The 24,937-nt window shown below is 39.8% G+C and overlaps 1 protein-coding gene across 1 annotated transcript in view; it reads left to right on the forward strand.

Moving 5' to 3' along the window:
- The window catches only part of CEP112 (centrosomal protein 112), a 429,834-nt gene that overhangs the window by 135,689 nt on the left and 269,208 nt on the right, over positions 1-24,937 (forward strand). The window contains exon 16 of the mRNA XM_049768363.1: positions 10,982-11,117. Within this exon, the coding sequence (XP_049624320.1) occupies positions 10,982-11,117 (136 nt within the window). The remainder of the gene's footprint in view (positions 1-10,981; positions 11,118-24,937) is intronic.

Here is a 24,937-nt window from a genome sequence, read left to right on the forward strand (position 1 = left end):
ATATTCTTTTTTTTTTTTTTTGGTTTTTCAGGCCACACCCATTTGATGCTCAGGGATTACTCTTGGCTAAGCGCTCAGAAATTACCCCTGGCTTGGGGGGACCATGTGGGACGCCGGGGGATCGAACCGCGGTCCTCTTTTGGCTAGCGCTTGCAAGGCAGACACCTTACCTCTAGTGCCACCTCGCCGGCCCCCATCACACATATTCTTATACAGACTCTTCCTGGCACCTTCCATTTCTGAATAGAGTAATTTGTGTCACATAGTATTTAATTGAATCCTGTCATTTTTCTGTTTGCCTCTGAACCAGACTATAATCTCACCAAGACAATAATCACTTTAAACTTACCCTAAATTATTAATAGTCTTTGAATGAGCTGGACTGGGAAATGGCTAAAGAGATCCTACCTCAGCTCCTGGCTATGACTACTAAGATGTTACTGAAAATGAAGGCTCGAAGATTGAAACTGGGCTCTCTTTTTTGGAAGCAGGATTCAAATCCAGTTGACATCCAAAGTTTCCTAGCTATCCTTGCTGAAGCCCATCTTTCCTGGTGGTCTTAAAGAAGACTCCTGATCATGTTTATTGCTAACCTACTTCATCCAGTGAGGATTGTGTAAGGCTGGAGTGTGATCTTGGAAGCCTGGTTTTCTGGGTGACTCTAAGCAACTTACCCCATACAGCAAGAGAAAAGTCTCCAGTTGTGTTGTGCTGGCTCCAGCCAGTGCCTTGTGCCTAACTGCATCCTTGCTTGTGGTGGAGGATGTGATGTCGTGTTTGAGCCTGGATCACCTTCTGCCCACACTGTGGGCTGCTTGCTTATTTTCCTTTGCTTTGTTCTACCATTACTGTCATTGTATTTAAAACGTTCTGAGCTCTAAATGGTATCTTAGAAGATTTTGCTGTTTCATTATGGTAGAATGAAATTCCTCTAGTAGGACTGATGTACCTATAAGCACCCACATACCCATCTCTCATTAAGATTATGGAAACTAAGTCTCTCTGATTCTCTATTGTTAAAACTCTTCAAATCTCTGTTACGATGTATATACTTACTCTAGGGAGCCCTGTTTGCCATAAATGTTCTCAAGCAGCTTAGCTGTTTGATATAAGCTAGTGGCTAATATGGAGTAGGTCTTCATCAATGCTTGACCACTTAGTCCACAGAAGGTTGAGGTTCAATAACTTGTTTTGTCAGTTCAAAACACGTTTTTGGGAGGAAGGAAAGCTCATTTTTACTATGGCACTTTGGAATATAGTTTTGTAATTTAGCCTTAGAACCACCTTTAAAACAGTCTTCTAGGTTATTGTGGAAGACTTTTTTGCTGGCTTTTTTGATTTTGGTGATTCTATAGTTATCTTATATGCATCCCACTATGTAACTCAGGAGAAATCTCTATACTCCTTTACCCTAAATGGATTAACATTAGGAAGACCCACACTAAGTGTCAAAATTGTCTTAGCTGGCAATGATAGGAGTAGTGATGAAATGTTTGGTAATACCATCCCTTGTTAGGGTTTAAAAAGTTTTATTGGTCATGAAGCTAGATTTTCCATTATTCTGGGTTACCTGAAGTTATCAACAGTGACTTATTTTTCCTTTCTGCACAGATCTTTTCTATACTGGCTTCTAATCTTACAAACTGACCTTCTGGGAAAAAGGGAAACTCTGTTTATTGTTTTCTTTTCTAACTCTTAATAGACATTGATCTTTAGATGATTTGGTTCAACAATTGTACTGACTTTTTGCACTTACACAGTCTGCTTATTTGGGTGGATGCAATCAGTCAAGGGATATCTTATATTTCGCTTTTACTCAGTATTATGACCTTAATCTATTCATGGTATTTAAAATGGCAGGATTTCCTTCTTTTGTCTGAATATTATGTCATATACACAAGATGCATTTGTGTACATATATCTATGTCTATCTCTATACACACTTGTATATATACTCTGAATAATGGTAGGCAGCTTCGAGAATGCCCCCTAATAACCCTAGGTGGAAAAATGCAACTAATCCACTTGCTATGGAAGAATCTCAAAGTATTAAAAATAGATCTACCATATGATCCAAAAATTCACTTCCAAGAAAAAGAATGTGAAAGATCAGGAACATACCTTAGTGGTAAAATGTATGCTTCACATGTATGAGGTCTTCAGTTTGATGTCCAGCATCATATACAATCCCGCACTATCAAAATTAAAACCCACTAATCTGAAAAGACATCTGAGGTCATTGCAATGTTATTCACAGTGGTCAAGATCAACCAAGGTGCCCAATACAAGTGGGTAAAATTTTGGAATATAGACATTATGGATTACTAAGTACTCATTTATAAAAAAATAAATGTTGTGATCATATATAGGGGATTGGAAAGAGATAAACCAAGTAAAATAATGCAGAAGGTGAAAGAATACTGTATGATCTCCCTCAGAGGTATGATATAAAGAGACAGAATGAGAGAAGGACTAGATAAAGTAGAACCAAAATAATTCGTTAGTATCTGATCATAGAGCTCAAATTCCCAGAGGGGAAAGTGGACAAAGTTGAAAGGGTGGGTAGAGTCCAGTGGATAGTGGTGAGGGATATTAGTGCTTTGGGTAAAGGGCTTGGTGCAATGACGTATATTTAAAGAGATTTGAAACTATAATCCCCAAACATGGATTGTGCTGTAAACCAATGATGCCATTTTTTTTAAAGGAAAAGAGTCGTCTCCCTTACTCCGAATTTTAGAGGAAAAATTCTCTAACTTTGATGACTGAGTATATTATTAGCTATGGGTATGTTGTATATAGCTCCTCTGTGCTTCTTGGAAATCGAATTTTGTCATGCTTCTTCATTATCTATTGATGATTTGTGATTTGGATCTTTTATTCTATTAAAGTAGTTTATTGTATTTACTGATTGGCCTATACTTAGCCCTTGTTCTTGTACCTAAAGCTGAATCCCACTTAATCTCTATGTATAATCCTTTATTGTGCTACTGAGTTTATTGTCTCATGAGGATTTTTTTCATCTATATTCAGAAATATCAGACTGTAGTTTTATAGAGCCACACTTACCTTGGTTATTGGGGGTAATTTTACTTCAAAATTTGGTTTGAACGTATGCTCTACTCTTCAGATATTTGAAAACATTTGAGTAGGATTAGATATAATTATTCTACAGATGTTGGAGTTTTTCTTTGTTGGGTGGTTTCTGATCATTAAGTCTGTCTCCATGCTGTGCAAGCTCTACTATTGAGCAAGGTTTCCTGCTGTATTTTCTAGTAAAAGGGGTCGTCAGCTATATGTATTTTTTAAGAGGACTAGAGTTTATGCTTTGCTATTTGCATAGCATCCACCCTTGTCCAAGGTTCCTCAGAAAAGTGAGCTTCTGGCAATATTTTGCTCTGTAATTTGCTTTAGTAATTGGCTAGGCTCCCACTGGGGAGAGAGAATGGATCATTTGAATTCAGTCAAATGATACTTGGAACTTGGAAGGTGGCTACCATAGTTTGGTAGCTGCCTGCCCAAAACAGATAGTTAAAATTATCTATCTGGTATGGCATGTGACACAGTTGTAAATTGCATGCTCTATATGTGTAAAGCTTTGGGCTTAATTCACTGACATGGCAGCATGCATCTATAAAAAGTATATACTCATGTACATATATAGATAATATATAAATAATATGTTTCTTGAATTAAATATAAAGATATAAATCATTGCTATTCAGGGGGACCATAACTAAATCCAGATTTCTACGATGAATCCTCTATAATGAATCAGAATTATTTGATTCATGAAGAGGAAGGAAACTATGATGCATTTGTTCTCAAGAGAAAGCACCACAGGATGAAGTAGATGCTAGAGTTAACAAGTATAAAAATTAACTTTTTAAACATTTTTTTTGGTTTGGGGGCCACACCCAGTGGGCTTAGGACTTAGTTCTGTCTCCAGGTTTAGTAATCACTCCTGGCAGTGCTTGGAGGCCCATTTGGGATGCTAGAGATTAACCCGATTGGCCTTATGCAAGACAAGTGCCCTATCCACGGTACTTGCTCTCTGACACAACAGACAAAAATTAAAAGTAGCTACTATAATTATATTTTGCACAGTTAAGAAAAATTAAGAGCAATTAATTAGAAAGAGGAAAGTTCAACAGAGTAACAATTTAAAAATATTTGAGTAGTTGAAATTAAAATTAAAAGTGCTCAATATACCAACAGAGTGGACATGTTAGAAGTTTCTTGAAATTAAATCCTCAAAGACAAAGCAATAGAAATTAATTTGAGGGCACACATAAAAAGGTACTGGTAAAAAATGACAGGGTCTTGTGATATAATAACAATGTATAAAATATGTTTCAGCCCTAGTAGAGAGAAGAGATAATAGAGCAGGAAGGTATTTGAATAAATAACAGCCAAAGTGCTTTCAGTTTTCATGAAAGACATAATTACAGTGATTTAGAGAAGCATGGGCAAGCCTAAAGAAAAGCCAGTGGAAACACTGGCAGACCAAGCAGTGCCCACTGGACTCATCTGACTGGCCACTTGGAGTGGTGGATGGGGTCATGGTTTCTTCCATGCAGGGCTTGCACGTCTGTTCCAATTCCTCATAAGGTTTTGAATCCTGGTTGTTTTTTTTTTTTTTACTTTTTGGGGTTCTTTATATATTCATGATAGATTTCTTTAGATACTTGCCTTACAGACCATTTTCTCTCATTTTCTGGATTGTCTTTTTTATCTTTTGGTTTTCTCTAGCAGCAGCCCAATGCCATCTAAGAAGCCTTTGTTTAGCATGTGGTCCCAAGGATTTACTGGGGATTTTGTTGTTGGGGGGTCATAATTGGCTTTCAGAGGTTATTCATGGTTCTACACTAAGGAATCACTCCTCGCAGGTGCCAGAGATTGAACCTGGGTCACAGCTGCAGGCAAGGCAAGTGCTTTACCTGCTGTACCATTGCATCTCTCCAGCCTTCAAGAATTTTCTTTTGTGTTTTCTCCCATTAGATCTTGTTTAGTTTTGCTTTTATATTTAGCTATGAGGCCCATATTTCAGGTAATTTTGAATATGCTATATAGAACACCAGAGGGCTTAATTCTTTCACATGTGAATATCCAGTTATTTTACTAACATTTGTTCTCCAATCTATTCTTTCCCCCATTGAAGTGGCTAGCATTCTTGTTAAAGAATTGATTGGCTGTCCTTGTAAAGTATTTTATTCTAGAATCTTTATCCTCTTTCATTGGTTTACATGCCTGTCTGTGCCCATGCCATCGACACATTGGTGTGATTACTGTCTTTGTGGTAAGTTTTGCAGTTAGGGAATGTGAATCTTCAACTTTGTTGTTTTTCAAGAAAGTTTTTTTTTGTTTTTGGTTTTTGGTTTTTATTTGGATTTTCGTCACACCCGGCAACACTTAGGGGTTACTCCTGGCTCTATGCTCAGAAATCGCCCCTGGCAGGCACAGGGGACCATATGGGATGCTGGGATTCTAACTACCAACCTTTTGCATGAAAGGCAAATGCCTTACCTCCATGCTATTTCTCTGGCCCCCTCAAGATAGTTTTGTTTATTCTGGTTCTCCTATATTTGCTATGAGTTTTAGGATGAGTGCATCAATTTTTTTATTTAAACAACTTTATTACATACATGATTGTGTTTGGGTTTCAGTCATGTAAAGAACACCACCCATCACCAGTGCGACATTCCCATCACCAATGTCCCAAATCTCCCTCCTCCCCACTCAACCCCCGAGTGCATCAATTTTTGTAGAAATAGTAGCTGGAATTTTGACAGAGACTGATTTTGATAGATTATAGTTTTGATAGATCTGCAGGTCCACTTGGGCACTATCTATCCTCTCTGTCCAATATTCTGACCAATACAGGGTCAGCGAGATGGTGTCTTGCATTGTAAGGTGTTTGCCTTGCATGGGGCTGACCCAAGTTGAATCCCCTCATTCTATCCACATTACTAAGTGTGGTCCCTGCTCCCAACAGCAACAAAAATCATAATCTTCCAGTCCTCATTTATAATTTTCTCTGTGTTTTTTTATTCTGAGTATTGAAGTATCAAGTGTTTAGATGCACATGCCCATTGCATTTCTTTCTTTTTAATTTTTTGTTTGTTTGGGGACCACACTTGACAGTGCATGGGGAATAACTCCAGCTCTGTACTTGGGGGTTGCTTAGGGAGCCATTTGGTGCTCCCATTTTATGCCAGGGATTAAACCCTAATTGTCACCTGCCAAGCATCAGTCAGCCCACTGAGCTGTCTCTCTTTGGCCTTGTTTACCCATTTTTAAATCAGCAATTTCACAGAGATGACTATCTTAATAATCAGGTGAAGAAGAGGCTAAAGAAATGTCTTTACTTCTGTTCAGCGAGAGGTATTATTTTTAGTGCCTTTTAAACCAGAAGCCATAGATGAATCTGGATGCTCTTGATGGTCTTGCCGTAAATCAATTTAAGTACCACTAAGCTGCCGTGAACATAGACAGTCCTGCTGCTCAAAAGTCCTGTTTTCAAGCCCAGCTGGACAGGGAATGGAGACTCTTGTAGCTTTTTATTTTTTTTTTTTTACTTGTTTGAAGTGTTTTGTTTTATTTTGTTTCTTCTTGGAGTTTCCAGTAGAGAGGCCAAACTGGCAGCAAATGAAGTATACTGTAATGTGAAGCCATATAAATATTTGTTGGGCCGCTGCCATCATTATTAACAAGAGTCCTGGTAGAGAAATGTGCAAAGAGAAGATTTTCAAATTAAGGTTGGCCTGTATATATAAATGTTAGCTTGTAAATCTCAAGAAATACTAAATTGTGCTCCATTAGTCTCCGGCATTTTATTGCCTTTTAGGATAATCAAGTACTTCAGAATATCCTTTAATCTGAGCTGGCTTGTAGTTGTATAAGAATACAGCTTTTTTTTTTTAAAAAAAAAATCCTTTATATATGCAGAAGAGGGAAAATTTACTGCATTTTCTAAATAAATCAGAGCTGAAAAGCAAGTTTTCTTTCTACCTTTTTATCTTCATGGCAGCCCAGCTTTCAGGCATTTGAGTGATACATTTATTCTCAGCCCCACAACTAATTCCACTAGGGGCGGGGAATCTTCAAAGTCTTTTTTTTTCTCTCTCTCTCTCTCTTTTTTTCACTTCTTACAGGACACATAATTTGGATTCATCATCAAAAGGAATTCTCTTTTTTTCTCTTCTTAGTAAAGAGCATTATTTCTTTTTCCCCCACATCTCAATGTTTTTGCCCTATGACTTTAATGGAAATTCAGATGTGTTCCTCATTAAAATGATTATTGTAATGTCTCTTTATTTAAATAAAGGCATATATTTTATGCCATATTAAGGAATAAGATTCCTAAATAACGAATCTCAGCACATTTGTCATAGACTGTCTAAGAACATCAATTTATGTCTTGTGAAGCTTGCTTTGATACTTAGCTTCAGTACTAAATTGGCTCAGCAGCTAGTATAGGTCACAAACTGGCAGATTATACATATCTCCATGTGTTTATTGTTTAACATGAAATACTGTGTTGGGTTGGGGAGATGGCTCTGAGGAGTGGACCCTAAATTCAATCCCCAGCATTGTCAGGGAGGCTGGTTACTCCTGGCACTATAGAGCTTGCATAGCACTTGCTCTGAACTAAGCTCTGAACCAAGCTCCTCTGAGCAGGTCCCCTCCAAAAAGGAGAATATTTGGAGCAGGAGTGATAGTACAGTGGGTAGTGTGTTTGCCTTTCACACAGCAGACCTGGGTTCGATTCCTAGCACCCCGTATGGTTCCTCAAGCCCATCAGGAGTGATTCTTGAGTACAGAGCCTTGAGCATTGCTGAATGTGGTCCCAAAACAAAAAAATTAAAAAAAAAGAGAACTATTTAAAAATACTATATATATTTTGTAAAGCAGGTAGTTATAAAAAAGCCATTAAGAGCACCATGCCTAATTGCATAGGTTTTATTTTTATATTTTAACATGGCAGCACATATACTAACATGGTTTTAAGATCTATCTGAGTATGGCTAAAGTTTGTGACTTTTTTGTAGTTATAAGCGTCAGCAACATTTCTTTTGACTAATTAATAGTACTTAATTATAGGATGCATGCATTTTAAAGTTTTCAGATATTTTCCATTTCTTTTCTCCTTAGAGACAAACTGACTAAGCAAAATGAATAAATCTTTCAAAAATTATAATCCTAATGGTAAAATAGCCTCACCAAGTGCCTTTAGGGTCTTCAACCCCCAATTAAAGAGGCACAAGCTGAGCTTGTGCTGCCCTGTCCCTGCTGTTTCTATACAGCACAGAAGTAGCTCTTGCCTCCGCCTGCTCCTTCCCCAGTAACATCCCAGAAATGTTTCAGAGCCTTATCACAGACTCCCCTTAACAGAGGGCTACCCACCACCCAATGACTCCACCAGTTGGCAGGACCATCACACTAGACTAACTATCCACCAAACCATGGTGTACAATGTCTATCACTTCTGGGCCTGAGAGATAGGAAAGTGATTAAAGCATTTGCCATGAGGTGCCATGACCCTAGGTTTAATCACTGCTTATGGTCTCTGAGCCCTGACAGGAGTGATCTCTGAGCACAGTGCCAAGAGTAATCCCTGATGAGCACTGCTGGCTGTGGCCCACACATTTAAAAAATTATCCTATTTGCCAATCTGTGTCTGACTTTTTACATTTGTGCACTATGATGTACAAAACTGTTAATGAAAGGATTTCATGCATAGAGTTACAAAACACACTTTACCAGTGACTCCCCAGCTCAACCCAATCCCCTTCCCATGACCCTTATTATGTCTTTATCACTTTAATGTCCAAATAATGAAAATGTAAACAAAAAACCTATATTAGGGAAGCTTGGCATGTACTTTAAAGCTTCCTGCTTTGTAAGGCAGAATAATAGGAGAAGGGTGAAAATATTCCCAATGAAATGAAAGTTCCCTGTAGCTTCAAGGTGTCAGTCTTGAGTGTAGGTTGCCATTGGAATCAGTCATCAGTATTCACCATTGTATACCAGCTAGTGTTAACACAAAACAAGTGACAAAAGGCATCACTAAGGTTATAAAAGCTTAGTATTTGTCCACCCTTTAACATGATAGATAGCACTCTATTTTAGCAAAATGCAAGAAAAGTGGACAAAAGGCATTCAGGTACCTACTCAACAATCATTTGATGTATACAAGTTAAAGCATGTAACTTCTGGTTATATCCAGCATTTTTCTGCATGTCTCTTGAAAGAGTTTCTCCAACTAGGGCTGGGGCTAGACACATTCAATCCTCAGAAGATGGCACCCAGCAGCAGAAGTCAACATAAGGGTGGACTCTAGGGGCAGATGGTAGGCCTGAAATCCTGGCTTGACCTCATAAGTCCTTATGTAGCCTTACAAAGAGTCACTGAGTCACAGATTCCTATTCTGTAAAACACGAAGCAAAAATATTTTTGGAAAAGTTTATTGTTAGAATAAATGAGAGGTGTGTGTAGATGCATTTATTTTACAGTGCTCAGTACCAATCCCAGCTGGTCTCAAACTTAACATGGCCTCCTGCCCCCTTTAAAAAAAAGGGGTAAACAAGGCCAGAGAGAGACAGCTCAGTGGGCTGACTGATGCTTGGAGGGGACAATTAGGGTTTGATCCCTGGCATCAAATGGGAGCACCAAATGGCTCCCTAAGCAACCCCCAAGTACAGAACTGGAGCTATTCCCCATGCACTGTCAAGTGTGATCCCCAAACAAACAAAAAATTAAAAAGAAAGAAATTGGCCTGCTTTGAGCATGCAGAGGTCCCCTCAGTTGCACTTACAACTACTATCATTCCCCCACCCCACATCTCCAGTGCCAGAATTGAGTAATCATTACTATCATATGTTTATAAACTAACACTTTTTTAAGACATACAGATATTTCTCTGTGTATGGGGGATGCACTATCCTTTGACTCACTTTAGTTTGAGATATGATGAAACAAAATAATCATAAATTACTCTAGGCAAGTCTCTGAGAGGCCAGTAGGGCAATCATGCCATCATATTCTGTTGCTTCTCTTATCTGATTGGTCATCTGATGTGGGGAATACAGACTAGAAACATTTCTCTTGGCCCAGTTAATTTTTTAGAAAATATAAAAATATTTTTACAAAATAATAGTAAATGATATATCATATATTTGGTACATATTAGCTTTATTATTAATCAGTTTCTATCCAGCACAATTATCAGTATGCACTGCTGGTCACTGCTTTTTAATTGTAAGAAGTTTTCATCACCATGAAAAGAAACCCCATCTCTATTAGCAGTTACCCTCTTTCTCCTGTCCCCCTCCCCAGCTCCCAACTAACCACATTGAACTCTTCTGGATATTTCATATAATAGAACCATATTACCTGTGTCCTTTAGTATTTAAGTCCTTTCACTTAGCATAAGGTTTTCAAGGTTCATTTGTGCTGTAGCATGTCTCAGAACTTCATTCCTTTGTCAGGCTGATTTATAGTCACGATATGGCTGTGGCCCATGGCAAAGACCCATTCCTCACACAACAGGGGCCTCTGGTGATAAATAATTTTGTTTGTTGGGAAAAAAATCCTTGAAATTAGTCATACCCTCACCTGGATGCATACATTTTCCCCCTTTTCCTTGAGAAACAAATGTTTGTTGCCCAGTTTGGAGAGATCTTGTATTGAGGGGGAGGGTAGAATTTGGATCTTAAAAGCCAAAAGCTGAGTTTTATTTTAGAGCGTATCATTATTTTTGTTGTTGTTGTTGTTTGGGCCACACCCAGTGATGCTCAGGGGTTACTCCTGGCTTGGGGGACATATGGGAGGCTGGGGATCAAACTGAGGACCGTCCTAGGCTAGCATTGGCAAGGCAGATGCCTTACCGCTTGCATCACTGCTCCGGCCCATAAAACGTATTATTTAATTTAAATGTTTTGGTCTCTAAAAAATAATTGATCTTGGCCCTGCACTGTCCTAGGGAGAAAGAGGAACAGCTGATGCGCGTGACAGACACCCAGCGGTCACAAGCCCAGCAGGCGGATGCGGCCCTGGAAGAGTTTAAAAGGCAAGTGGAGCTGAACTCGGAGAAAATCTACGCCCAGATGAAGGAGCAGGTGAGGAGTCCCTACGTCCCCTCTTCTCTCCATCCCCCATTTTTGGCAGTGTGTGGTTTTATTTAGTTCTAGCTACCTTACTCCGAGAGATTGGGGTATCTGTTACCACCCACGCTGCTCCTCCCCTCCTCAGTCTCCCTTTGCCACCAACAATTTGCCCCCTTGGCCTTTCTGCCTTTCTCCTGTGCTTCCGGTACCATAAATTGTCCATTCCCAGCTTCACTTCCTTTGACTTGGTCTGCCCCTTGCTTTGTCTTCTGGATCCCACATATAAGTTAGCCAGTTTTTCATGGTCTCCTTTGGTTTTATCTAAACCACCCAGTTTTCTCCATGTTGCACATAAGTGCAAGATTCCACCTTCTTCGAGAGCAGAGTGGCTGTGTTGCCTATGTCAGCTGCCTCTCATGTATTTGCTCATCTATCTCCATATATTTGAAGCTTCCATCTCTTGCCTGTGGTCAGTGGCACTGCAGTGGTCCTAGGTGCACAGATACTTACGGTCATATTTTTGTTTGCTCCAGAGAGATACTCAGGTAAGCCATCATCCTTCTGGAAGTCATCCTCTGAGCTGGAAGCTACCCACTGATCTTCATCATATTTTTGCTTTGTTTGTTTTTCAATCTTCTCCCCTTTCCTCCTTTGTTGTAGTACTGAGTGAGGTTTGCCGGTTGTGATGCTCCCACCGCTCGCTCGCTGTAGTTCTCGTCCAGGGCAGCATATCAGGCCTTGGTGCTGGTCTTGGTGCTCACCAAGGCTATGCTCCTTTCAGTACAGTGCTGGCACTTGGACTTGCTAAGGGTCACACATTAGTCGTGTTACTTGCGGCAGGTAGCTGCTCTACTCACACAGCCCTTGCCATGGCTCTTAGTCCCTGGCTCACATCAATTAGGGGTACCCACTAGGGGATTGACAGAAGTTGCTAGCAGCTTCAGGGACCCCACTTAGCATAGCTGCTAGGATTTCACCTGGCACATGTGGACGTTCTGGGGATTGAACTTTGTGTTGCAGCCCAGGCACCCAAGGTGAATGAGTGACTCCCATGGCCCTTACCCTCTGGTCTTAAATGTGGCAGAAGCATTTAACTTTCAGAGACTTTTCTCGCAAGTGGCTGTGCCCTGGTTCAAGGATTCAAAGAGAGAAAGGGTTTTTAGCCCCGGCAGAGTGGGCTCACTGGCCCCAGAGCTACTAGAAGAAATGGTGCTGACAGTTAAGACTACAGCGTGCTCAAGAGGGTTCAGCCCAAGGCTTGCCTCGTGTCCCACCAAACACTGACAGGAAAGGGGTTTAAGAGTATCCCCATCCCAAACTCCCCACTCCACTCTTGTCTCCTCTTTATTTGAGGTGGGGACAATCCATGGCATCCTGTTGACAGAGTGCAGAAAGGTCTCCTGGCTTCATCTTCAACTCGATGCCTGAATTGTAGTTTAAGGTCCCATGTCCAGAAGCAGCAGTGGCAGGAAAGCCTCACTCGGGGGATGTGGCTCAGCCCCCAGGACAAATCTCAACACTACCGTCTACAGAGCAAGGGCCCGAAGGAAGCAGTGCTCTGAGCCTGTCCTGAGGGAGTGTATCAGGGAATTCTTTCCAAGTGGCCAATCAGGAGGAATGAGCCTGTTTCCAGTTCTTGAAGTGTCCAGTGATGTTTTTTTAGTTTTGAGATAAAATGGTGAACCTTATGAAATAACAAAGGCAATTTTATAGCCACCGAGGCACCTGTCATGACAAATTATTATTGATACTGTTTGTACCAACTAAAACATCACTGAATAAAATCACTTTGGACGAGGTTTGATTTGGCTTTATTTGGCTTTATTTCTCTTTCCCATCACTTAGAAATCCACTATAATTAATTTTGTTCTGCTTCATATACTTTCATGTGCCTGTAAATATCCATGTATTTTATATGTGTGGGTTTTTTTTAATGCTTTTTTGGCCTAAAATCTAGATAGGTATACAGATTTTTATCCATCAAATTTGCTCTTATGTTTATATTTATTTTATCCTTGTTAATTAGTTCTAGTTCTAACACTGAGTTATTTTATTCTATATAACAAGCCACATCTTAGCAACTCTCCTATCCAGGAGGCTTTCATCCCATTCCCCTAAAGTTGCTATGATCATGAAGAATGCAACAGTACTTGTGTGCGACTTTATTTTTCTAAAGTTGATTTCTTTAAGCATCCACAAGTATGCACTCCAGTGTCACTAATGGGTCCTGGGTTTGTAATTTTTTGAGGACTATGTGTTCTTATTTTCTGGCTTCAGATTTCTACTTCTATTGACCTGCTTTGGGGTCCTGCAAGTTGGATCTGAGATTCCTTCTCTTTGCTCCACTCTGCCTGGGGCAAAAGAGAGATTTTATCCAGGAGTCTGTGCTATAAAGTGGAGCCTCAGTGCCAGATCTGCTATGTGGACGTGTATCTCTCTCCTGTTCTCTATTTGGATCATAATCTGAGCCCTGGAGTATGTATCCGTCTGGTAAACAATTGAGCAGCCTAAGAAACTGCGACTTGCTTAGTATTTAGAGGCACATAGAAAACTATTGAGAGAAAGTTAAAGAATCCTGTTATGGAGCCTAACAATAGGGCATTTTATAAAAGTGCTGTGCTGTGTCCATAGTCTTACAAGTTTTTGAGAAAAGTGGAGAATATGACAGACACCTTTGGCTCAGTAAATGCACCTCTTGTGATGTACAGCATTATATTAATATCATGGAAGTCACATGGAAATAGGGAGAAAAATAAGCAAACAATATGGGACTTGTGACAACATTCTATCTGACAAGAAAGCACTTGTATCCTCTCAGAATAAAAGCATACTTCTGAGAATTATCTGACATCAGAAAAAATTCAGGGGGCTGGACTGGTAGTACAGTGGTAGGGCATTTGCCTTGCACACAGCTGACCCCGCACAGACTGGTGTTCGATTCCTGGCATCCCAAATGGTCTCCTGAGCCAGAAGCGATTTCTGAGTTCAGAGCCAGGATTAACCCTGACTACTGCTAGGTGTGGTCCCCAAAAAACAAACAGGAGACCTGGTCTTTGTAGGAGTTTTAGATAAAGTCAAAGCAATGCAGTGAAACCTGGTCCATTCTTGGAAAGGATTGAATAGAAATAGAGTGACAATCCTGTAAATATCTACATAGGATGAAACCCACAAAGAATTCAAATGATCTCAGTGTCATGTTTGAGTATTAGGGAGAAAGGTTTGGATTCAATTTTATACACAGTAGTCAGAATCTGGAAGCAACTCAGCTGTTCAACAACTGATGAGTAGCTAAAGAAACTGTGGTACATCTACACAATGGAATACTATGCAGCTGTTAGGAAAAATGAAGTTATGAAATGTGCCTATATATGGATGGACATGGAGACGATTATGCTGTTTTCATTCAGAGGGAGAGAAATAAACATAGAATAATCTCGCTCATCTGTGGGATATAAGGAAAATAAAAGACAGTATAGGGGTGATATCTAGAGACAATGGAGATAAGGACTAGGAGGACCATTGCAGTCCATTGTAGGAAGCTTACCACAGAGAACAGAGAGTGCAGTTAGAGTAGAGAAGGGTGTACTGTGAAAGGGACATTCATGGCACCCCTTCATTTGCATAGTACAAACCACAATGTCCAAAAAGAAAAGAGTGAGAGATAACTAAAATGCCTTCCCCCTGGGGCCGGAGAGATAACATGGAGGTAAGGCATTTGCCTTTCATGCAGAAGGACGGTGGTTCAAATTCCGGTATCGCATATGGTCCCCTATGCCTTCCAGGGCTGATTTCTGAGCATTGAGCCAGGAGTAACCCCTGAGTATTGCCAGGTGTGACCCAAACCCCCCAAAAAATGCCTTCCCCAGAGGCAGGTGGGAGAGGATGGGTAGGAGGGAAGAGGGTATCAGGGAGGGTGGAAGGGAAACTGTTGACATTGGTGGTCGGAAATGAACACTGGTAAGGTTGTTATACGTTGTATGACTAACTCAATCATAAACAACGTTATTTGGGGCCACATCCAGCAATGCTCAGGGCTTACTACTAGTGTTTGAGAGAACATCTAGGATGCCAGTGATGGAACCCAGATTGGCCCCGTGCCAGACAAACATCCTATCCAATGCATTATCTCTCTGACCCCCACATAGTACTTAAATGTTAAATGAACACCTGAAACAATCCAGAGATGAAACAAAAGGCCTCCCATACATGAAAAAGCCATCACATGAAATATAATAATTTTCAGGGGATCCATAATGTAAAAAATATCTTTCAGGGGGACCCAGACCCATCAGACATATTAAAGAGGAATAAAGGGCATTGGAATTCAAGAAATTAGAAACAAATTTAACTATTGAAAAGCCAGTTATAAGGTAGAATGTAAATGCTTCTTGATTGTTGAAAGAGAATATAGAGAAGTAGGGAAATCAATTTAATAACAACGTAAATATAAATTCATAGATTTAAAATTATATAGATGATGGAAGTTGTAATAGATTAATAGTATAGATTAATAGTGTCATTAACTGGGTAGCACTTTTGAAGACCTAAGACTGGGTTGGTGGGAGGAGCAGATAATGCTGTCAGCAATAGACAAGCTTCTTAAAATGAGGGAAAAGGTGGTTAGATCCTTTTGAAATATGCAAACATATGTGCTAATAAAGTTACCGAACTATCACACTTTTATAAAGATCTCGAGAGGATAAAGCACAACTCTAGATATTGCTAAAGAAACCAAAGCAAAAATGAACAAAATGCTCCAAATCAAGGAATATTTTAAGAGTAATAAATATTAATAGGTAAAATTTTTCTAGTAAAAAATGAATTGATTAACTGTTAAATCTATGTATATACCATAAAAGATAGAACAATTCCTCAGCTTCCTGGACTGGAGATAGAATAACAGGTAACCCCCAAAACCAAAATAAAGCAAGGGCAGAGAGATATCACAGCAATAGGACATTTGCCGTGCAGGCAGCTGATCCAGGATGGACGGTGGTTTGAATCCCGGCATTCCATATGGTCCCCTGTGCCTGCCAGGAGTGATTTCTGAGCACAGAGCCAGGAGTAAACCTGAGCACCATCGGGTGTGACCCTAAAATAACAACAGCAACAACAATAAAAAAATAGCAGGTATAGTATCTATCTCCACACCCCATATGATCCCAAAGCCTGCCAATAGTGATCCCTGATGTCAGAATCAGGAGTAATCCCTGAACACCTCTGGGTGTGTCCCAAAATTGCAGACCAAAAATATCAATAAAATTACCTCAGTTTCTTTTAAAGGATGATAAAAAATATTCTGTAAGAAAGAAAGTAAAGATATACAACTACCATGATCATCAATATGAGTTAATAAACTGGAGAAAGCATTTGTTTTTTCATGCTAAAAGCAGTCGTGTATAATCACATATAGAAGGTATTGGGAATACATAAGCATTGACCTTAAATAGTCATCAGGTTTTTCAGTGTTTTTCTACATTTTTGACTGAACAGGGAAACAAAACCAAACAGGTCTAAGTAGCTATTTATGAAATAGCTATGTTTTTTTTTTCACTCTTTAAGTAGACATTAAATGCCTACTCTCATGGAACAGTAATAAAACTCAGTAGGCTATAAAGAAACACACTATATATCTAAAATTGCACATGAACGAGAGATTTTTTTTAACCACAGTGCATCAAAACAAAATTTCAATGAACAGGATTACATTGAACTTTACATTGAACTTTTGCTGTTTGAAGGAGACCATTAAAAAGAAGTAAGAAAAAAAAATAATTAAAAAAGGCAGTGAGGTCAAGTATGGTGATAGTGTCAATGAGTGAGAGAAGTAGAATGTCTGTCTCGAATACAGGGTGGGAAGAAGGAGGGAGATTGAGAGCATTGGTGATGGGAATGTTGCACTGGTGAAGAGGGGTGTTCTTTATATGACTAAAACCCAACTACAGTCATGTCTCTAATCATGGCGCTTAAATAAAGGTATTATTAAAAATAAAATAAAATAAAATAAAATAAAAAGACAATGAGGAAATTCAGAGACTGGGAGAAAAGTGTTGCAAGTATTTCTATGAATTTATATGTAAACTGTAATTCATTTTGTGGTTCTGGGGACTTAAACTCAGGGCCTTGTACACATGCAGCATGTGCTCTACTGCTGAGTCATATCCAGATCCCCAACGAAAACCTTAAAACTAAATAAGAAGACAGAGAACCCAGGCATAAATAGGTGCCTTTCAGAAGAGAGACAAATAAACCAAAAACCAAAAAAAAACAAAACAAACATAAAAAACCCACAAATGGAAAGATGACAGTTTATTAGAGAAGTACAAATGAAAATCCCTCTCCATTTATTAGAATGGTCAGAATGATGACCCTGGGTGATAATGCCAAATGTTTGGTGACAATGCACTCAAGTAGAGCTCTTGTGCAATGTTGATGAAAAAAAAAGGTCAGTTTATTAAAAAGTTACAAAGGCCAGTGGTCAGCTTTTTCATCTCAATCCATTGGACAGTCAATTAGTTGAGATCTAGCCCAGAGTCTCATACATAATGTGAACCCTTCATTCTGCTGCTGAGCTCCAGCTCCAGCCCTGCTCCTCTACACATTCTATCAGGATAAATAAAGACATGGCCAAAGACCTCAAGACACATTTAACAACACTGTTGTGCCCAACAGTCAACATTTGGACAACCCAGGTAACTGCCAACAAAATGATGCACAGAGATGGCAAAGCAAAATTCCTCCACCGAAGTCCCCCCCCAAAGTCCACAAACCTTGTTCCAGGAAAAGTCTTACTAACAGCCCAGTTTGCCCAAGAGACATATGTATGTGTCTGAAGATGCATGATTGCATAGCAGGACATGGAATGGAGGGATTGGGGTTGGAGGGTTGTGAAGAAATCCTTGAGAATGACACACAGCAGACCTGTCAGACTTCGAGTGATAAGTCTATAGAAATAACCTCCTAGTGTCCCATCAGAGGCAACCTTCAGGCAGAAATCATTCCCTGGAACTAAGAAATACCAAAATTGAGTCCTGGGGATTGGGCCAAAAGTAGTGAAACCTGTAGCGTCTCTCATCCCTCCATCTGAAGAAAGTGCAACCATTGAATCACAGACCAGAGACTCTGAGGTGGATCCATTGTTGGATCACAGAAGGGGGCAGGGTGGAACTTTCTTCCTGAGCTCTTCCCCCTTGCACCTTTATTTGCAAACACTGGACTTCAGTTTCCTCATGGCCATTCCCCTCACCATCTTTGCTGGATCTGAGAAACAACACTTCCAATACTGAAGCCACACTGCCACCTCTAGGCATCCAGATGAGTCTCACCTGGATGTATAAGCTCTACCTGCAGATGGTCCCCAAATAAGATGCCTCCAGAGGGCCAAGTACTAAAATAGGACAGAAAGGGGGGGAGGGGATGATAGTTCAGCAGGTAGGGCACTTGCCTTGCATGCGCCTGGCCCAAGATCAGTCTCTTCTATCCCATAATATCTTTGTTATCCCATATGGTCCCCCAGGCTCACCAGAAGTGACCCATAAGTACAGAGCTAGAAGTACACCCCTGAGCACAGCTGAGTACAACCCCAAAACAAAAAAGAAAAGGACAAAGAATGGAAAAGAGCCATTATACTATAACTCAAACATAGTGAATCTCAGCTAAACACAGAGAACTTCCAATGTTGTGTATGTAAACATTTTATGGGATTATTATGTTACTGACCCTACCCTGATCGGTGATTGTGCCCTACCCTACGGTGTGACCTGGCATTCTGCATCCACCCTAGGGTGGTACCTGATTCTGCTCCCACCATTGGGTGGTACCTGATCCCACCATTGGGTGGTACCTGATTCCGGGGCATAAAAACAAGGGTCTGTGGAAGGCGAGAGGCTTTTTGTTCTGGACCTATTCTTAGGCCTTTTGGCTTCGGTCTTTTCACAGAATAAAGAGCTATTTTCTTCAGTAGCCTGACTGCCTGTTGGCTTTCTTCCCACCGCATTCACCTCAGAACCGCCGACTGAACAGGGTAACAGATGTGTGGTCCGAGCTGGAGGAGAAAGGCCTCATCCTCCATCCCTCCATCAGTCAACCTCTTCAGGGGCTGATTTGCAACAGTCCAAGACCGCAAAAAAGATATACGAGCAGAGTACTTCTTCATCAAAGAATTAAGATGTTTTCAAAGTCCAAACAATATTGAATATGGAGAACACATTGAAGTAGAGAACACATTGAAGTAAATGCAATCTCATAGAAGAACACATATCAAAATTCAAGATACTGTGGCCAAAACAGTAGTAGTACAGCAGGTAAGGCACTTGCCTTCCACAAGATAGTCCCCCAAACCCCAACCAGAGACTCAAGAACTGATCCTTGAAAGCAAAGTCAGGATTAAACCCTGACTTTTTGGGTGGGACCCAAAATACACACACACACACACACACACACACACACACACACACAAATTAAGATCAATCACAGTGGCGATTCATTTGGAAAAGGAGAGAGAAATGAGACAGAAGGAAAATGAAGAAAGCCCATGAGATATATGAGACTTCATTAGAAAGGTAAATCTCAAGAGTTATGAGAATGCCAGAAGGTGAAGAGAGCAAGAACAAAGCAGAGACTGTATTCAAAGAAAAACTACCTGCGGACTTCACAAGCCTACAGGAAGAAAGCACAGATGCCTGAACAGCTGAGAGAATACCCACATTTTTTAAATCCAAAACAGCCAACACCACACCATATTGAAGAAGGGAAAAGAAAAAAGGAACATATAAAGACCACCTTTCTTTATAATGTTTTTATCAGACTCCATAGAAGAAGACTCATGGACTAGAATTCAAGATAATAGAGCAACTGATTCAAATGACTAAAAGAGAAAAAACTTTGAGCCAGGAATACATAACCTTGCAAAACCATCAGATATGGTGCAAATGCAAAGCCTTTTCTCATACTAGTAGTTTCCTTCTACAATTCCTCTACAAGAAATTCTCAAAGGTATTGAAGAGAAACAGAGGATCACAAAAACCTTGACCCAGAGGCTGGATATATTAACAAAGAGAAACGAGTGATTTGAGACAATACTAAAAAGGGAGGAAGATTAAGTGGGTACCAGCACAATTAAGACTTTTTTTGCCACACCCAGCGGTACTCAGGGGTTGCTCCTGTTTCTGCACTCAGAAATCACTCCTGGAAGTCTTGGGGAACCATATCGGATACCTGGGATCGAACCTAGATTGGTCCTGGGTCAACTGTGTGCAAGGCAAACTCCCTACCTACTGTGTTATCACTCCAGCCCCAAGACTTTGTTGCTGTTGTTTTAGAAATAGGAAGTATAATATATTCCCCACAAAAATTGCAAAGTAAGTATATGAAGCAGAGATATTTAGGAAGGAAAACCAAAGAACTGGAAAGAATCGTCAGGGAAAATCAGCCACATTATGTAAAAGAAATCAAAACAAAAAGAATTGATGAACAAAGATATGAAGTGACCAGAAAACAAAGATGGTATGACATTAAGTAATCCTCCAAATATCAATAGTCATGCTTAATCTTGCATGTGGCTTACCTGAGTTTAATCCCGGACATCCCTGAGCACATCCTGGAATATACACCTGAGCGTTGCTGGATGTGACCTCCCTAGCTCCTCCTACCAGGAGGGGGGGTTGGATCCATAGCACATCAGGAAGGGTCTTTGCCTTGCATGAGGCCTACCTGGATTTGATCTCTGGAACCCATATGGTCCCCTAAGCCTGTCGGGTATAATTTCTGAGCACAAAGCCAGGAGTAACCCTTGAGTGCTACTAGGTGTAATCCCAAACCCTCCAATAATGATGATGATGATGATGGTGATGAACTTTGAAATCTTTTTTTATTAATAATTTTTTTATTTAACCAACTTTATTACATACATGATTGTGTTTGGGTTTCAGTCATGTAAAGAACACCACCCATCACCAGTGCAACATTCCCATCACCAATGTCCCAAATCTCCCTCCTCCCCATCCAACCCCCGCCTGTACTCTAGACAGGCTTTCTATTTCCCTCGTACATTCTCATTATTAGGATAATTCAAAACGTAGTTATTTCTCTAACTAAACTCATCCCTGTTTGCGGTGAGCTTCATGAGGTGAGCTGTAACTTCCGGCTCTTTTCTCTTTTGTGTCTGAAAATTATTATTGCAAGAATATCTTTCATTTTTCTTAAAACCCATAGATGAGTGAAACCATTCTGCATCTTTCTCTCTCTCTGACTTATTTCACTCAGTTTAATAGATTCCATGTACATCCATGTATAGGAAAATTTCATGACTTCATCTCTCCTGACAGCTGCATAATATTCCATTGTGTATATGTACCACAGTTTCTTTAGCCATTCATCTGTTGAAGGGTATCTTGGCTGTTCCCAGAGTCTTGCTATGGTAAATAGTGCTGCAATGAATATAGGTGTAAGGAAGGGATTTTTGTATTGTATTTTTGTGTTCCTAGGGTATATTCCTAGGAGTGGTATAGCTTGGTTGTATGGGAGCTCGATTTCCAGTTTTTGGAGGAATCTTCATATTGCTTTCCATAAAGGTTGAACTAGACAGCATTCCCACCAGCAGTGAATAAGAGTTCCTTTCTCTCCACATCTCCGTCAACACTGCTTGTTCTCATTCTTTGTGATGTGTGCCAATCTCTGGGGTGTGAGGTGGTACCTCATAGTTGTTTTGATTTGCATCTCTCTGATGATTAGTGATGTGGAGCATTTTTTCATGTGCCTTTTGGCCATATGTATTTCTTCTTTGTCAAAGTGTCTGTCCATTTCTTCTCCCCATTTTTTGATGGGATTAGATGTTTTTTTCTTGTAAATTTCTGTCAGTACCTTGTATACTTTGGAGATTAGCCCTTTGTCTGATGGCTATTAGGTGAATAGTTTCTCCCACTCAGTGGAGGGCTCTTTTATCCTGGGTGCTATTTCTTTTGAGGTGCAGAAGCTTCTCAGTTTAATATATTCCCATCTGTTAATCTCTTTTTTCACTTGCTTGGAGAGTACAGTTTCCTCATTGAATATGCCTGTAGTCTCAATGTCCTGGAGTGTTTTACCTACGTGTTGATCTATGTATCTTATGGTTTCGGGTTTGATATCGAGGTCTTTCATCCATTTGGATTTAACCTTCATACATGATGTTAGCTGGGGGTCTAAGTTCAATTTTTTGCAAGTGGCTATCCAATTGTGCCAACACCACTTGTTGAAGAGGCTTTCCCTGCTCCATTTAGGATTTCCTGCTTCTTTATCAAAAAATAGGTGATTGTATGTCTGGGGAACATTTTCTGAGTATTCAAGCCTATTCCACTGAAGGCCCGTCTTTATTCCCATACTATGCTGTTTTGATAACTATTGCTTTGTAGTACAGTTTAAAGTTGGGGAAAGTAATTCCTCCCATATTCTTTTTCCCAATGATTGCTTTAGCTATTGTAGGGTGTTTATTGTTCCAAATGAATTTCAAAAGTGCCTTATCCACTTCTTTGAAGAATGTCATGGGTATCTTTAGATTAAATCTAAATCTGTACAATGCTTTGGGGAGTATTGCCATTTTAATGATGTTAATCCTGCCAATCCATGAGCAGGGTATGTGCTTCCATTTCCCTGTGTCCTCTCATTTCTTGCAGCAGAGTCTTATAGTTTTCTTTGTATAGGTCCTTAACATTTTTAGTCAAGTTGATTCCAAGATATTTGAGTTTGTGTGGCACTATTGTGAATGGGGTTGTTTTCTTAATGTCCATTTCTTCCTTATTACTATTGGTGTATAGAAAGGCCATTGATTTTTGTGTGTTAATTTTGTAGCCTGCCACCTTGCTATATGAGTCTATTGTTTCTAGATGCTTTTTCGTAGAGACTTTAGGGTTTTCTAAGTAGAGTATCATGTCATCTGCAAACAGGGAGAGCTTGACTTCTTCCTTTCCTATCTGGATTCCCTTGATATCCTTTTCTTGCCTAATCGCTATAGCAAGTACTTCCAGTGCTATGTTGAATAGGAGTGGTGAGAGAGGACAGCCTTGTCTTGTGCCAGAATTTAGAGGGAAGGCTTTCAGTTTTTCTCCATTGAGGACAATATTTGCCTCTGGCTTGTGGAAGATGGCCTTAACTATACTGAGTAAGGTTCCTTCCATTCCCATCTTGCTGAGAATTTTGATCAAGAATGTGTGTTGGACCTTATCAAATGATTTCTCTGCGTCTATTGATATGATCATGTGATTTTTATTTTTCTCATTGTTGATGTTATATATTATGTTGATAGATTTACGGATGTTAAACCATCCTTGCATTCCTGGGATGAAACCTACTTGATCGTAGTGGATGATCTTCTTAATGTGGCATTGTATCCTATTTGCCAGGATTTTGTTGAGGATCTTTGCATCTGTATTCATCAGCAATATTGGTCTGTAATTTTCTTTTTTGGTAGCATCTCTATCTGGTTTAGGTATCAAGGTGATGTTGGCTTCATAAAAGCTATTTGAAAGTGTTCCTGTTTTTTCGATTTCATGAAAAATGAACTTTGAAATCTTAGCTAACCTAATCATAGCTTATCTAAATCACAAACCAAAAAATTCTCTTAGGGTAAATTCTAACAAAATTTTGAATTCAATAGAATATATTTATCAAAATAAATTTAGAAGACCCCCCTTTTCATATTAGATTTGGTTTAAAAAATTGGAATTTAATGTAGCACAATTTTTTTCTTTGTTTGTTTTTTTTGTGGGGGGAGGCACACCCGGTGACACTCAGGAGTTACTCCTGTCTATGTGCACAGAAATCGCTCCTGGCTTGGCCGACCATATTGTACCCTGGGTGATCAAACCAGGGTCCATCCTAGGTCAGCCGTGTGCAAGGCAAAAGCCCTATTGCTGCACCATCGCTCCGGCCCCTAATATAAGACAATTTCTAAAAGAAAACTAGGCCAAGGGTTCATTATTTGTAGAGTGATGTTTTCCTATTTTTCCATCACTGATATTATTTTTAAGCCCTCCTTTTTTTTTTTTTTTTTTTTTTTTTGGTTTTTGGGCCACACCCGGTAATGCTCAGGGGTTACTCCTGGCTATGCACTCAGAAGTCGCTCCTGGCTTGGGGGACCATATGGGACACCGGGGGAATCGAACCGCGGTCCGTCCGAGGCTAGCGCAGGCAAGGCAGGCACCTTACCTTTAGCGCCACCGCCCGGCCCCAGCCCTCCTTTTTTGTTGTGTGGAGCTGCTCCTGTTTCTTCATACTGAACCATCTGTGTCAGTGCCAGCAGAGCTGTGAGGCATCCCTTTTCATTTGGAAACTGCTACAGATAGCAGACATTGGGAATTCGAATTAAAAAATAAAATAAAATGAGAGCTTTGAGTTTGTTTTTGAAAGAGAAGTACATTTTCAAAAAACGAGGCCCCTGAGAGAAAAAATGGAACATACTTAAATTTTTTTTAAAAATTGCCTCCCAGTTTCTTTCACTGAGAACTCTTTTTTTTAATCTGTTGTAAAATTGCTTAAATAACCTAATTTTGAATCTTGTGGAGAAGATCATTTTTAGCTGCCAGCAATTAATTAATTAGATGAAATGTATGTGTTCTGATTAGGAAAATGCATAGCTAGGAAAATACATTTCTGTGTGTACACAGTAATTTAGAAAAGAAACCATGTTCTATATTTACCATTCTCTGTGAGACAAATAAATGACTGCAAAAGACAGGTATGTTTTTGAAGTCTTGGCAGTGTCTCTAAAGCGAAACTTTTTAATCTCATAAACTGACTGTATGAATGTCAGCTAACTAGTTCCTCCGAGGCTTTCGCTAGCCACTGTCTTTTCTAGTTAA

This window comes from Suncus etruscus, chromosome 1, assembly GCF_024139225.1.
Source record: "Suncus etruscus isolate mSunEtr1 chromosome 1, mSunEtr1.pri.cur, whole genome shotgun sequence".
NCBI lineage: Eukaryota > Metazoa > Chordata > Mammalia > Eulipotyphla > Soricidae > Suncus > Suncus etruscus.